Here is a 17,387-nt window from a genome sequence, read left to right as displayed (position 1 = left end):
TTACTCTGCGCTTCACGCAAATTATCCGAGTGTATTAGATTGTACCACGACAAACCTTGTATCTCATTTCTGCTGTAATTTAAATGAAATTCACCGCTGAAATCAAACAATTGAAGGAAAAAATTAAATTATATGCACTTTTAGATCGAAATTATATTTTCAATTATATTTATTTAAAAATAAATTTAATTCGACTTACTTTTTGTCAATATGCGCTATTTTCATATCCATTGAATGAATTGTAGTAAAAACGTTTGTTGCGCCCTGAACCACACATTCGCGTGTCTCCGGCATTGCAATGGGCGTGCATGTGGCCAAAAATACGGGCTCATTCCGGCTACAAAGCGGTAAAAATGACAAGTAATGACCCTGAACTAGCACAACCTGAAATAAAAATAACGTAATACAATATTAAAATAAAAATATTAAAAAACTGATATAATAATGGAAAGGAAACTTGAAGAAACACAAAAAAGAACTATTAGTAAGAAAATTTGTTACACATAAAACTGTTAAATGTTTGTTCCAATTGCTAATAAACATATTCATGGGCATAGTCATGTTCGCTACCCACCGCTCAAGTGAACGTGCTGAGTTATGGATTTAGTTCTGCTGCGATAAACCCATGTCATATCAATACGAAAAAAAAATCAATGAAATAAAAAAAGGAATATGGATTGTTGTTTTTTGCAAAAAATTTTAATATCAGTTTCAAAAATTTAAAAGTCGTGGAACTGCTTTGATTGTTTGTTAGTATATTGTTTTAGTTTTTTGTAACGCATTTTTTTTTCTACATGCGAGTTAACATTTTTTTGTATAGATTATATATATTTCAAAAAATTTACTTAATATCAGGCTTATAATAACAGGTGATCAATTAAGAGTTTCTTTTATTTTTTTTTCTCAATAAATTGATTGCGTCTAGAGATATAAGTCAGATTGCAAAATACATCCAATTATATTTTCAGACTATGAACCACATCAAGTCCTTAAATTTTGATGTAAACGTATTTTATGCTGAGTTTTTTATTTACAAACATGACAATTGTGCTTATTTATGAAAATGATTCTAATTAGTGATGAATCCTTTCAAATATTAGTTTTCAAATGAAAACCAAATATTTTGATTAATATTATTATAAATATTGAAATAAATAAATATTTGTTTTATAACAATTTATCTTTTCCCATCTCTACCAGAGCACACAAGGTGTAGAGCTATGCACTTCCGTATAGGTGTTTTAAGGTTTACAGAGATGTGCCTAAAATCAAAACAGATATGTATTCTTAGAGAAAAATTATTTTTCCGACTGGTTGATTATTTTATTATGCTTGAGTCAGAAGTTGCTACTATTCATCTCGCAAGGAAATTATTTCATCGCTGTGAAATATTTGGTATGAATATTTACATATTTGGGACAGTCATTATGTCCTCAGCTAGTATTTTTTTAATTTCTAAGTTTATGTAGGTTTATCGCAGGGTTAAAGGTTCAGTTGGTAACTATAGGCGTAATGAGTTACCTAGAAGTGGCCCAAGACTCTTTTTAAAATCAATTATACCAGATGTAGACATGCTTTGATTTCGGCTAAGCTGACTATACACATAGAATGCTTTGAAGAAGGTGGCCCAAATACAATACAAAAAATACCTAGGTTAAGGCAGAATATGACATGCGTCTGTTTTGCAGCAATTGATGTTGTACTTTTAAGTCAGTGGAGGTTATTTCAGAATCAATACCTCCAAATAAAATCAATACTTATTTTAAATTATGATTCCTTTTGAGAAAGTTAAAGAAAATATATATAAAATATTAATGTGCGGGAACGTTTATTTAAAGTTGGTTTATTTACAAACATTCGAAACAAATATTATTCGAATATATTTTTCACGTTCTAAATATTGTTTTCCTAAATATATCTAAATGCTAAATTTTAAGAATCATGTTAAGCTTTGTGAAGGGGCATTATTTATCCATAAAAAAAACTACAACATAAATTAAATAAAGTACAAATTTATTTACACAATTATAAATATCAATGGTGCATATAAGATTTTGAATCACATTATACTAGATATTATTCATTGTTTTCAATTAAATTTTTGTATATATCTCAAAAAAAGTTTAAAAATCCTTTCTTAAATGAGTTCCTGCATATGTCTTTGATAGATGAGTATCAATTTATCAATTAATGAATAAATTTTTTTAATTACTTATAACATATGTTAAAATAAATAAAAATAAAAAGCGTAAAATAAAATACTAAAATAAATAAAATAAAAAACAGAATGTAAGAGTTCTTTGTGCGTTAAAAAGAAAAAGGCTCAGAATAATAATTATTTTTAAAAAATATAATGTAAAGAAAATTTAATTATTTTGAAACTGTTTGGAATCTTGAACAATATCTCTTAAAATTAGCTTATCAATACTAAATGATAACACAAATTGTTTATTTTTTTTTGCTACATAAATACGCCTTGGACGTTAAGGAGTGAGAATAGATCAACATTATGCTCTAAGGACTTATCATTTTATAAATTTATATAAGTGCATATTGGAGTAAGTCAAACTCAGATATTTAAATTGTAGACATGCAGACAGATAAGATACTATTTTCTGCATAAGAAAAATAACTAAATCTTCTAATAATCAATAAACCTAGTATTGACATTGATGCAACCAATTTTATGGACCATAAAATGCAGAAAAAAAATTGAAACAACACAAAAATTCACTTTGTAATATATATCGTCTAAATCAGGACCAAAATCTCAGTATTTTAAAAATCTTTAGCAAAGCACGGAACATAAAATTGTAATAATAATAGTTATTCAATATTTTGCAATTATTATTATTTTTTTATTTTTACAGAATGACATCTTCTTTGAATCATTTGAAACAATTACAATACTGACTTGTGAGTAGTTGTGGTTTAATATGATTTTAATGTCTTATAAATCAGTGAAATAATAATTATTTTTACTAATGAAATAATTAATAGCATGTATACATACATATATGGTAATAAATATATATATTTATGTATATATATATAGCAATACCGAAGTGAGTCAAATTAATTGCTGGTTGCAGCCTCATTGATGCTAGCAATATTATTTAAGTGATATAATTTCAAAATTCCATTAAATGATTAATAAATTATTTTAGTCATAATATATACAATTGTTTTAAATTTATGCGTGCAATTACACAATTTGACTTTAAATTATGAGCGCACTTTCAGAAATATCTTATAATACTCTATGCATTTGGTTAAAGTATATTAATTCAACAATGCACACTTAAGGTTTGCAAACGAAAACTTGTTAATAAATAAAAATATTTGTTAACTCTGACAAATATGCAAAGGTATTTTCCCACATTAAAATCGATTTTGTCTATACGAACATTTGCAAAATATTTGCATTAAAAAACGCGCATTGAGATACATAATGTGAGATCTTTACTTGCAGTTTTAAAATACCATTTTGGGCTATTCAATTTCTCAAAAATATGTAACAATCTTTCATGCTTTTGTTGCTTATTAAGATCTCACAAACTCTAAAAGGGCTTTGGGCGCATTCAAACAAAACCCTTAGGCGACCCACAAAACTGGCTGTGCGGCCTCACGAAATGCAAAAAATAATTGTCCATTATCCAATTAAGATTTGTATGTGTGTGTTCGTATGTTAGTATACAAGGGAGCATACAGTAAAAAAAATAAACTACGTACTTATGGAGGAGTGTAATTGTGTAGACTGCCCAATGTGGGCATCGTATGCCACTTACCAGTAAAGCACCAAAAATGTCTAAAAAAGATACACTTACACATATTTTAAATGCAAATGCCATGCGACTGCCATGGATTGCTTCTACACTTATAAATACAAAATATTTAAGTCTAGAGTTTGGCGCCATTTGTATTGTGGCTTATACGAAATTCCAAAATTTTACTTTTTTCATTATTTTTTTTTTTGTTTTTGGAGTAAAGATACTCATCCATATTTATTTCAGGCACAGTGCATTAAGGTGACCTAAATGCTCCAGAAGTGGAGTGCTACATGTTGGTATTTTGTACACATTTACTTATGAGTACGTATGTATGTATAATGTTTATAAAAAGGTTTAGGGTCAGTCATGTTCTTGCTACTTTGAGCTCTATTTTTTGTGAGAGTAGGAGTGCATTATTGCTTAGTATGCACAGCGCTGGTTTAATTTATTCTACATATACAATTTTGAATTGACTTGGAATTGCGTACGGTGCAGCAGGTTCCTATGACTAACGATATAATTTGGTTCAAATGCCATTTATGTTCACCATTTTTGCTCTAAGCAGTTGTGACTGAAACACTTTCAATGCACAATTGCAGCCATAAAACATTTTCACGTTTGTGTGTTGTTTCAATTAACACTCCACACGGCGTTCGCGAAATGCCACTTTAAATGCGTTAACCATTCAGCAAATAACACAGCAGCAAGCCACAGAAGTGCATAAAAATAATGATATATTATTAAGAAAAAATATAAAAAAAATAAACTTTATAAGACAAATCTATTTTCATTCATCTTAAAGCCTGCACATATGCACACGATCTACACACGATCTAAATAGAAGCAGACACACATCAAAGATTGCAGTACGCCTTCGTACACTTGTAAAAAATTGAGGTGGGTGTCAAAATAATTGGGTGAAAATGTTGGTGACAAAACTGTTTGGGCACAAAAAATGTAAAATACTTGTGGTTGCCGCTTTTTAATAAAAAAATTTTTCATTTATAAATCTTGATAATATCTGACCTTAAAGGAAATCGCCACTCTAATCGGCGGAGTTAACATTGTGCTAGTGTTTATAACATGCAGTATAACAATTATATGCAATGATATATATGTACATATACATCTTATTTTATTTCAGATTTTACACTTTTTTATTCTATTGACTTTAATTTTATTTTAACATTGAAAATTATCATGTAGAAGTTTCTTACATACATTTTTTCTTATGTATATTCTGCGGTTTTAGTACAGTTAGCTTGTATTTTGTTGTCTATATGTTTTTCTTCAATTTGATTTTTGAAAAATTATTCATTTGAGAGGAGTATCTGTTAGGAAAGATTTCACTGTAAAGCTTGCTTTATTTTTATTATATATAGTCAATCTTTATGTATAGCTTAATTCTTGTGTCCAAGTTCATTAATAAATTCTTCAAAAAATTAATCAAATTTTTCGGTTTTGTATTGATTCTGGTAGACTTTACTTTGTTTTAATATATATGAGCTTATTAATTTGTTAAAAATTCATTTTAACAGAACATTTAATATACTGATAAGTAATTAATATTGTTTGTTATTGTATATTGTGTTGCCTCATATTAGTCTTTAATTTTATAAATTATTAAATAAAAAATTTCATTTTCAGCGTGACATTTTTATTGTATGACCTATTTGCTTTAAGGATTTTGATTGTTTTTTACTGATAAATTAAAATAAATAAAATGACAAAATATTTTATTTATTTTAATTTATTTTAATCCATATACATAGTTTATTTTATTTTACTTTCGTTTTGTATAACAGTAGAAACTTTATTATTGTCAGCCTATTTTTGTTTGTTCATGAGCGGCAATCGAGTAAAGCAGGCTAACTTCTTCCAAATAATGGTCAAAAGTAATTGGTTATAGAAAAAATGTTCTTCTTAGAATAGTGTTTCTTTACTTGGGGTATTAGTAAAAAGAACTTTGATAATAATTTATATAAATTTACTTTGATTTTCATTATATTTATTTAGTAATGGTAACGTAATCTAGCTAGACACATATCCATTAGAAAATCTACTAAAATTAACATATAATTTTTTATTATTATGTATTATAATTTAAATATGTCGGTCATTATACATCAATGAGTTGTGTTCTGTACTAAAATTTATCCCTTTTTTAGCATTTTCCTTGACTTTTATTTTACTGAGTTACTTTGGTTACTCCATGTGTACTGTATATGTTTATAAAGTAGTTACACATTATTAAAAATCTCTAATATCGTTTTCAAAAACTATCAAAAACGTATCAAAAACTATATTATCCATTTTATTAGAAGCTATTTTGTTAAATCTGGGGTACTGTATATGTTTATAAAGTAGTTACACATTATCAAAAATCTCTAATATCGTTTTCAAAAACTATCAAAAACGTATCAAAAACTATATTATCCAATTTATTAGAAGCTATTTTGTTAAATCTGGGGTTACAGCATTATCCCGAAATATTTTCAATGGGATAATAAAGTTCCAAGTATTGTGATATAAAATTTTTGAATTGGTTTTAATTAAAACAATTATATTTTAATTTGTAATAAAAATATTAAAAAATTATTTTAAATATTATTTATAAAACTACACTTTTTTCTGTAATAAATACTGTAGTAATTCTGTTCATATTATTCGGGTATTTTAAAAACTAAAGTTATTCGATAATTCGATTAACCGGGTAGCAACGAAGTCTTTGGAGTTAAAAAAAAAGATTTTTTGTTAATCCCCGGAGTCTTTAAAAATCCGGATTTGCGATTATTATGCGCAGTGAAATTATTCAGAGACTCCGTGTGAAAATGTAGATGAGAGAGCACCAAATGCAAATTAAGCTGCATCACACAAATAAATCCATTTTTAATAGCGATTAAAAATTGTTATTGTTTGTACGAATTTGTGTTTGGTATAGAAACACAAAGAAAATTATATGTGTGATATAAATTAAAATTATATGATGTATGATATTAATTAAAATTTGAAATATAATCTAAAATATATAAATATGTTTATGTAAAAGTTAAGTGTATAAATAACATTGAAATATTTGTTTGTGCCTAATATATACATATATTACTCAAAATATTATATTTAAACAATATATTAATAACATTTATAATATACATTAAAGAACCATTACTTTTAAGTATTATGTATTTGAATTCAAGTGTGAAAAGATTTTTTTTAACTTAATTTAAATTTATTTGGAGTTTGTTGGAAGACCATTACTTTAATCAACAAAGTTAAAAGATATACTTTTTAATTCTAAATTAGGTTCATTAAAAATTTAACTAAAGTTATTTTATTTAACAATTGTTATTGTGTAGTTCATTCACAAATATAAGATTTTGTTCATCTTTATCAAATCCATCGTTAAGTATGTTGCTTAAGTCTTTTATTTGAATTAATTTTTCATGCTTTACCTTATAGTTGTTACAGAATATAGGATTCATATTATATATTATCATTATTATATATATATCATGATATTATATGATACTAGGTATTTTGTGTATGTTATATATGCATATATATTATATATGAATATTTCATATATAATGTATATATATTAAAGTGCTGCATCAAAACATTCGTTTTTGCGGTCATTCGTTTTATTTTCAAATGTGTACCATATTTACAAATTATTTCTAAAGCGAATACGAACGAATAACAGAAACGGTCCGATAGAATTCGTTTCAATGGAATGGGGGTTGATTTGTTCTCTATAATCGTTTGTTTTGAATTTTAAAATCAAATAAACAAATATTTTAGAGTATTTCAATCACTTTTAGAGTATTTCAATCACTTTTAGAGTATTTCAAATAATTCTATTTTTGCAAAGTATTTTGTGTGCGTTTGGTTGCCTGCGCAAAAGTAAAGAAAGTTGGATGTGCGTAGAGATTTGCAATAATTGCAACAACAAAGTACGTAAATTAGGTTTAATTTTCTATTATTTTCAATGGAAAAGTTGTTTAAACAGGTAGATCTAATGCAAAAGGTTAACTTAAAAAAACAGTTTGCGCAGAATTTCCTTCTTTGTCGATAGTTTTTTATGATGTAACAAAATAAATTGCTTCACATATTTACCTTTTCCTGGAAAATAATTTTATGCATGATATGGTAAAAATATCTATTTATGACAAGAGAGATTTTTAGAAATTTCTTAAGAATTCCTTCAGAATTCCTACTTTACAAAGTTTCTTGTAAATTATTTGCAACACCAGCAAGTAGTGCATCTTCGGAAAGGGTTTTTTCAGTTGCTCGGAACTTAATATCAGAAAAAAGAACATTGATTTCATCTAATCAAAGATCTATCAATCAAATCATGTTTTACACAAAAATCTTGAAAAAGAGGAATTAAGTCAGACGATGCTCAACATTTAATTTGCATATTAAATTAAATTTGTGAACTGTAAAAACTGTAAAAAACTTATTATAATTTTTTTAAATAAATTTTTGTTCAAAATTTTTTTTATATTTAATTAATATATTAAGTCATATTATATATGTAATCAACAAATTACTATTATCAACATTTTAAATAATATTTAATTAATAAAAAAACTTAAATAAATAAATTTGTGTCTTACTATTTAAAAACACATAATTTTTGTATGAACTGAAAATCAAATGCTTAGAGTACTCCCAACTACTTCAACTACTTTTAGAATGTTTAGAGTTAGAGTACTCTAAACAAACGAAACAAATATTTATTCCATTCCATTTTGTTTTTATGCCTATACATTCGTATTTGTTCGTTGAGAGTGAGCGTATGCTACCATTCTAAACACAATAGAATGCTTTGAAACTGAAATCAAATGCGCGCGTGCAGTACTCTAATATATATTATAAAATAGCTCCACTATTGAATTCAATTTTGACTTTTTATAAAAAACGATACTGTATAAAAATTTTTCTTTTATTGCAAAAATAACAAAATATTCTTTACTACGTTTTGCTTGCTTCAACATTTTCATAGGTTTAATTTGATTGTGTTTACCCATAAAAGATTCTAACGGTTAAGTTAATGACTTAATTTAAAGTAACTCAAGGATAGATAGATTCTGAAACACGAATTTACGCAGTCTAGAAATTTCAGAAGTTCGCAATAAGATTGCCAGTTGGTTTTATTGCACTTACGTAGTTCATTGTTATATTTTTTAGTGGGTAATTTTTACTATTTTCGACTAAAAAAAGTATAGTACAATCTGCAATTGTTCTGATTCTATTGGTGTGTAATTCGGGCGTAATGCAACTGGAAGTATTAAATAAAATTATTGTCGTATGATTTCTTTTATTGTAATTTACCCTTGGTACACTCCATGACGATGCTTCGGTTATGGGAAAGGACCAAAAAGAATAAAAAGGAATATAATAAAAAAGATCATTACGTTCGATAAGTAATTTTTTTTAGTCTTTTGGATCCACTAGAGCAGGACTGTCTAATTCACGACCTACAGGCACAACAACAATATCCTAAAATCTATGCTACATACAGTAGATTTTTGTATTAATGAGTACCCAAAAGCCCTATATTTGAAAGCTAGAAACATAACAAATCTGTTTTCTTGAAATAACTAAAGGTGTTGACATTATGCTTGGTTATACTGAGAGTATGGTATATATTTAATCTGTAAATTGGATTTCTTTTCATCAAATGATTGGCCTCCCACATTTTATCAACCATGTAAAAGAGTGTCATTAACCATTGTAGTTCCAACTACTGCCATGACAGACCGAGAACAACTTTATTAAAGTGTGACACTATCGCGCCATCGAATTTTTGACATTTCTTCAAAGAAGGAAATCATAAAATGTGCACTGTAAACATCGCCAACAGCATGTGGCCAATTCCAGTCAAACAAACACACAAGGCGTCCAACAATGCAAACAACTGTCATCGTTTGTCAGTTTATAAATCACTGGCAACATTTTCTCAAGTGAATTTCAACTTAAATGCTTCATGCATAATTCATACATTTTGCTGTTATTATTGTTGTTGTTGCTGTAGGTTCTTGTTGCAACACACGCAACGTTCTGCTTATTGCTTGCTGATGTTTGGTGTGATTCATCCATCAATTTTGTTTTGTTTATATTTTTTTCTTGCTTAAACACTGACAGTTTAACACTCGCACTTATGCACTTATTCACTTACCTTTTGATCTCCAAATCGCATTTGTCTACGCGCATTACGGCTGACATTCATGCGACACAGGAACATGCGATGTTCACCCTCGAGGCTTGTCATTGCGGCCGCTGCTGCCGCCGCTGCAGCTGATGTAGCCGATGATGAGGAGGAACTTGTGTGCTGTCCCGGTTGCGGTGGTACGTTGCGATTAAGTTCGGCTTGTATTGCTGCATGATCCTGTTTGTCAATGATATCGTAAACAGAATCGCCATGAATGAGCAAATCTTCCTGTGAATGCGCATGTGAATGAAAGAATAAAAAGAAAAATACATAAATTAAATAAATTAATTTATTGATTTAGTAATTAATTTAAAAGTAGAGTAAATGTTAATAAGTCCGTGTATTAAGGAAAAGTTATATGAAAACAGCGGCCACCGGTTTTAGTATATTTCATGTTAATTTTAATTTGCTTATGATAAATTCAATTAATAACAACAAACATAAAAAATTTATTTTATGAGGTACATTATCATTATCTAAGATGAATTATTAAAAAGAACTAGTGTTTCTAAAGATCAAAAGCTTTGCAACTTTATTAGCTCTTTTGTACTGGGGATCAATCCATAACTAACTAAATGCCTTTTTGCGTCTGAACGTCTGAATATATGGTATTTTGTCGAGGAGTATCTAATGAGGCACAAGTAGCAAATAAAAAAATAAAACCTTGGAAAACTCAGAAATAAAAAGATTTTCTATAAATATATAATAGTAAATACTTAATAGTAGGATGTAAGTATATGTTTGTTGCAATAAAAATAAAATGGTCAAATATTTTTGTAAAAGACATTTTTTATAAAATAATATATAATATTCTACTTTGGTGAATAGTTGTTACATATAAATTGTTACCATTTACTTGCTGCATATTATTTTTACCTACAATATATATAGAATTTATGACGTTAAGTCCATTTTTGTCATATTTAAACACTAGCTTAGGTCACATATAGACCTTTTCAGTTCTCCGCGATATCAAATGCAGTTAGATATCTTTTTGGAAATGTAATAGGCGTCATGTAGAATGACAACTCTTTTTGTGAAACTATTGAGTGCTAGAGGTCCTACTTCGTTTACCAACTTCCCAAATAGATATGCAGCTCATATCTATTTTAGAGATGTTTACCTATGTTATTTATTTGGTGTTTGAGTGACATTCGTAGAATTTTTGTACGTGTATTACTGAAGAATTTTTTTGAGTGATAAGGCTCACTTTATGTTTAGTAAATATGTTAGGAGACAAAATTGTCGCATCTGAGTCAATGTAATTACACAGATAACTCTTTAAAAACCATAGCATCAACAAAAAATAGCTTTGTGGTGTGGTATTTAGTGGCAGACTCGTACGTTTTTAAAAATGAGCAAGGTGTAACACAAATCGCTTATCCTGATGGCTTATGCTACATGACTACTAATTTTTTTGACGTAAAAATAATGACATAGAAGCGCAAAACATATAGTTTAATATGACAGTTCTACAAACCAACATGTTTTTTATTTTTGGGCACATAATTTTCCCAAACATGTAATATTAACTTTTGGTATAGTGTCACTACAAGACCTTTTTTGTACGGTTAAACAGAGGCTTGTATTAATGCGAACAATCCTCAAAATCTTCAAGTTTTGTAAAGAAATGTTTGTCAAATCGATTAGTCATCGATAATAATCTCAAAAGCATCTAGTACTGCAAGATGTTTCACATGTGATATTTGAATGACGTATTTCTGATATGATGGTAATGTTCAAACACTAAATTTAAGTAAAAATTCGTATTTTACTTTAATGTATATTAATGATATTATTTATTAAAACACGATATAGTTAACACTATATAAAGTACTATAGTACTCATTCTTAACTGGATTGTTTAACAGTAATGACACCTCAAGAAAAAAAGGTTATTTTAATGTATATATATAATATATAATTTTGAATAGAATAGATTATTAATAAAGGAAATGGTTTTTAGTGAAGCAAAGTACAATAACGTTAGTATATCTTTGTACTCTAACTAACTTTAACTCTAGAAAATATTCGGCACTTCGATAGATATATAAAATGATTTTCGTTAAGACGTTTATAATCACGGACTAGATTAAGAGCTTTCCTCTCAGTACAAAATATAGGTAGTAACCAATAAGGGGACTCAAAACAACTCAAATTAATATACCTATAATTGCATTTATATATTAGTTTTAATAAATAGTTATTATATTCTGCTAAAATTGCCCTTGAAATATTTCTGAGTGTAATAATTGTGTTTATCAAACGATTTACTGAAATGTTCCTTTCAATCGCGATCATGTTAAGGTTTAAATAAATTTATTATTCTTATTAAATTGCTATCGGCAAAATCTCTATAATTTTTCTTTATTTGCTGTAGATACGAGTACATATCCAAATCAACATTTTGCTACACTTGTTTTGCAGCTGGAAGCAAATTATTCATGCTCTATATTGAGATTGTAAAGTTTATGACAATGGACAAAACAAGTTGTAAACATGGTAAATGGCCTTTTAGATTTTTATTAAGATATTTATAGGGTTGGTAAAGTAATAGTTGCAGATTTGTTTGATAGTTATAGTCATTTATAAGTTTGTATATAAGTTTAGTACTCATAGTTTTGTATGGTTTGCTTAAATTATTTGATTTAAAAATTAATTTATTTCATAAAGAACAAAATAAAAAAAAATGAAAACCTTTTTATATATTATAGTATATATTTAAATTTTGTAAATTTTATTTTAGTTGAATCAATGTTACGTTTTGAAATGACTAAATGCTTGATTATATACAAAATATATTTTTACAATTGACGGTAATATCCTATATAGCGCAATAACCATATATAATCATATTACTTGTAATATTTATAGAAAATCTCAATATTTGGTACTATATCTAAATAATTTGTTTCACATTAATGTTTCAAATTTAAATATTATTTGTTTGCTATACCGATGCTTATCCCTCATTGAGATAAGTGATGAAAACAACACAAATCTTATTGATGTTCTGGATCACATTGATGCAGTGAGAAGTTGTAGAGATAGTGAAGTGGACAAACACGGTATAAGTTTTTTGGAAAATACAACCGTATTTAAGTTGAGACTCCTTATAAATCTTGATTTAATCCTTGATAAATGCTATTTCAAGCATTAAACAATTCAAAATGCAGAGAGTAACTACCAACCAACTAAAGTTACCTTAGTTATTTTACATAAGAGCAAATGCTTTCCTAAATTTAACAAAAGATGTGTTATGTGCATAATAAAGATTTTTACTGTAGCTTTTAGAATGATATCGATTTCTATTTTGTGAAATTATGAGTACGAATTTATGACAACTGACTTAACAATACATAAAAGCTTTGTAGTTAAAACCATATGGTTCACAGAACTAAACGAATAATTATCAATATTCGTGACAATAATTAAATAATAATAACAAAGTATAGATGTTCCATAGAAGCACGACACAGGCAAAAAAATTGAAAGGATATGAATCATACACAAATCATTCTATACCTGGTATACTATAGATTTCAATATACATTTGCTATTAAAGCAATGCAGTATTTTTAATAGTCAGTATGAATATGCATAGTAGCATTATGGTATATAGGACGTGTGCGAGTTAGGCTAAGTTCCGTTCTAAATGAGGAAAATTCTAAGTTGTGCCGATTATGTAGTGATGTGTCGATACGTGTTGATAAATGTGCAGTGTGCAGTGCAAGTTTGCAGTGCAAAAAATCCCAAAAAATCCCCCATTTGGTTTAGCATCAAATTAGCCTAACTCGCACACGTCCATAATACTGCTTTATTACAGTACTTTTGTACAACAAGATATAAATATAAGCATGATTTAGATCAGCGCTGTTCAGACCAAATACGATAACGAGCAAAGTACTGCACTGCATAGATTGGAGGGCTGTAGAAACAAATACATACGTTTATTATTTCTTTGCGAAAAATAAAAATATGACGATAATGTTAAATTTAGTTCTATCAATTCTATCAATATACACATTATTCATTGTAAATTTGTGAATTATCAGTCAGTAAAGATTTACATTTTGATTTTATAAAATTCGTAGTTGCAAACGTATTTTCACAGAGATAGATACTGTTTATCATTGAACTCATTTTTAAACCAAAGTTCCTTAGTTTTGGAAAACGGTCGCCAAGGAGTTTAAAAAATTCAGTTCCAGATTCTATTCTGCCCTTGAAAAAGAGGTCCGATTTTAGGTTCATATTTCCAACTGGTCTTTACATCAGTCTTTATATTTTCAATTGCAATCGTTAATGCATTTGAAAAAAAGGATATCTCGCTCTTTGATTCCTTAAAATTTGTGAAACAATGCTTAATTTCAACAATTATTTAATTAACGTAGTTCAGGTGATTATAAAAATTGAATCCTATAAAATTTTTTATCTTTGTGTTATGTTTTTTGCAACACAGACAAAATGAAAACTTGTGCTCCTCTACTGATGTTTTATATAAGTAATATTAGTTTATTTCTAAATCTTTTTACCTTGTAACTTCAAATTTAATTTGTTTTAGTCCTTGTCATATCAGTTAAAAATGTGAGATCACTCTGGAAATGAGGATATGGTATTTTATTTTCCAGTTCGGAAAAATGAAATCTGATTTTATTTCGTAAAAATAAAGGTATTTCGGGAATTCTCTGAATAATAGTGAGTTACAGGAAATTAACCATACGAAATTGCCATACGAAGAAATATTTTATTTTTAATATGATGACTTACGGAATATGAGTTGTTTAAACCAGTTGAACAAAGAATAATGCTGAAGTTTTTATCAATTGAGTAAATAAATGTGAAGTGTAATAAATTATTTAAAACATTTAATTCAATTATTTGGGACAGCATAAAAATAATGAAATTTTATCAAAATATACATAATTGTGGTGAATTAGGATTATGTCGCGGGAATCATTGATTAGCAGTAATAGTACTGCTTCAAACTCTTATGTTCTTTGTTTGTAGTTGTAACCAACACGTATGTCATTATTGAGAGCAATAATGGCAACCATAGAAAGGTTTGATTGATAGTTGTTGCGCAGTGTCAGCAAAAGGAAGACGAATTAAATTAATTTTGTGTTACCAAAAGTCTGTTTCAGTTTAAAATTATTTATGAATGTGTTTAAATTAAAAGTATTACAAGTTTACAATAAAAACAAAATTTTGAATTCTTAAATATTAATTAACTCACTTTAAAAAAGTTTTTGAAATAAATGTGTCCAGTTCAATTGAAATCAATTGTCGCCATTTTGATATTTTGGACACCTCAATTCAACAGAGCAAAAAATTATTTTTGTTCAATACTTCTAATTGTGTTAATATTATTTGACAAAATTTAATAACTACCTAATGGTTTGAAAATTAATAATTATAAAATTAGAATCATTTTCTAAAAAGTAATATTATTGTTGCATAAAAAGTTATACCTTAGGCTCGCTGCATATTGCATAACAACAAAAAACATGCCTAGTGATCCCAATACATACGTAGGAACACAGCGATTCGGACATTATTTTTTCGGCATTTGCACTAGTTAGTTTTTTTTTAAGACTTTTATGTTCGAAAGTGAATACGTTTTAGATTCGAAGTTTGTCTGCGAAAAATATGTATGTTTAGTAAAGGAGAGACAGTGTATGCAAAAATCTTGCTAGAGTCTACGCAATTTAGACGCAGAGTAATAATTGCTGTTATAATTCAAGGTAAGTTGAAAATAATAAATTAAATTAGGAATTTATTTGAATTGCGAATATAATAAAGACTTTTTGTATTCTAAAACTGAAAAATGTTTTTATTTTATATATTATTTGTATTTATCAGTGTATAGTGCATTACAATTTAGTATGAAAACAAAAATATATATTTAAATGATTTATTTATTTATTTCTACATTCATTAAGTTCTTACAACTTATCGTTATACTTAAAAAAATAATGGGTAAATTCTTCTAGAAAAGAATAGTGCTGTTATGTAGGCAGAACATCTATACTATATGGTATTTACTTTTCTAGTCAATTAAACAATGTGTTCGTTATATAGTTATCTTATTTCTTGTATTGTTTTAATTTCATGTTGTTCATATGTGTGTTATATATTAAACTTTTATATTTTCGGATACATTTTATTAAGTAATATAATAAGTGTCCGTTCTCTTTTATCGGTTGATGGTGTTGGTACGTATGTATTTGACAACAGTAATCCGATAATGTGCAACGATAACGTGTTTGAAAGGTGACATTTCAGTCCTTATTTTTTTGCGAAAGGAATTGTTATTCTTCGCTTGTGTAAAAAATATATCAGTTTTATTAAATTAGTGAAATATCTCAACAAATACGCGAAGTGTTGCTTTATTATTATAAAAAAAGTGAAACTGTTACAAAAACACGCTAAAAAATATGTACGATACAGTAAGGATACTAAACTCCGGATCCTGGAGTGGTTTGGTCGATTCCATTTTGAAATTTCAAAACCAAATATGCACCCCAATCTGGTCGGCCAGTTATTATATAAGTTGATGAAATTTTGCAATTGGTGGAGCAAGACCGACACACGCTGTGAGGAGATATCGGATATAAGAAGGAAATTGTTTATTTCGTGCTGTTCCAGCATGATACAACGTTAATTCTGTCCTCTACAGCTCACAACTCTACTGATTAAACAAAACAATGAAAAGCGATCAGAATAGGTCAATCAGTTTACATATATCTTTGATGACTCGACAAATTGATGGTACGTGGTTAAAAAGCTTTGATGCATTCGCCGTCTAACAACTATTTGTTTCGGTCATTACAAAACTCTCTAAACGGTGAAAAATCGTATGGGAGAAGAGCCGCTGAAAATAACTTGGCAAAGTTTTTCATCGACAAACGGTAGAAATTCTACATCAAGGAAAATATGAATTTACCCTAAAAATTTAAAAAGCTCATAAATAATAATGGCCAACATAAACTTTGTTCCTCATGATATGTAGATATGTAGATAACACAGTCTATGTGTAAATGTGTTGACTTACAAAAATACACTTTCAGAGTTTTTTATTATATATATAAGTTTATTAGTTAAATATATTTTTAATTTAAACCGGATTCTTCATTAAGGTTTCCTAATAAAATATTTGCATATGACTTTTAATTTTTTTGTTTCTTAAGAAATTCAATTTGTTGTCTTTATGATACAATCAAGAAATTAAAGAAAGTGTGTTTAATTTGTATCCGTTTTCAGCTAATTTTTTCCCAACTGATTCATCGTCTCACTGCTTCATATGACAACAAATACTTTACATTGTAGGAGATAACATTTGTATAAAATATGAAAATTTCAATGAATAAAATTAGGAAAAATAAAAATTACAAGATAAGCAT

General features: G+C 27.7%; 1 protein-coding gene across 1 annotated transcript in view; it reads right to left on the bottom strand.

Annotated features, from left to right (window-relative positions):
* The window catches only part of LOC119675682 (neuronal PAS domain-containing protein 4A-like), a 23,173-nt gene that overhangs the window by 172 nt on the left and 5,614 nt on the right, over positions 1-17,387 (bottom strand). Inside the window, exons 2-4 of the mRNA XM_038086888.1 lie at positions 9,955-10,215; positions 200-384; positions 5-96 (exon numbers count right to left, since the gene is read on the bottom strand). Of these exons, the coding sequence (XP_037942816.1) occupies positions 5-96; positions 200-384; positions 9,955-10,215 (538 nt within the window). The remainder of the gene's footprint in view (positions 1-4; positions 97-199; positions 385-9,954; positions 10,216-17,387) is intronic.

Source organism: Teleopsis dalmanni, chromosome 2 (genome assembly GCF_002237135.1).
Source record: "Teleopsis dalmanni isolate 2A chromosome 2, ASM223713v2, whole genome shotgun sequence".
NCBI classification, from domain to species: domain Eukaryota; kingdom Metazoa; phylum Arthropoda; class Insecta; order Diptera; family Diopsidae; genus Teleopsis; species Teleopsis dalmanni.
Note: the sequence above shows the minus strand (reverse complement) of the source record. Positions and strands in the feature narration are given on the sequence as shown.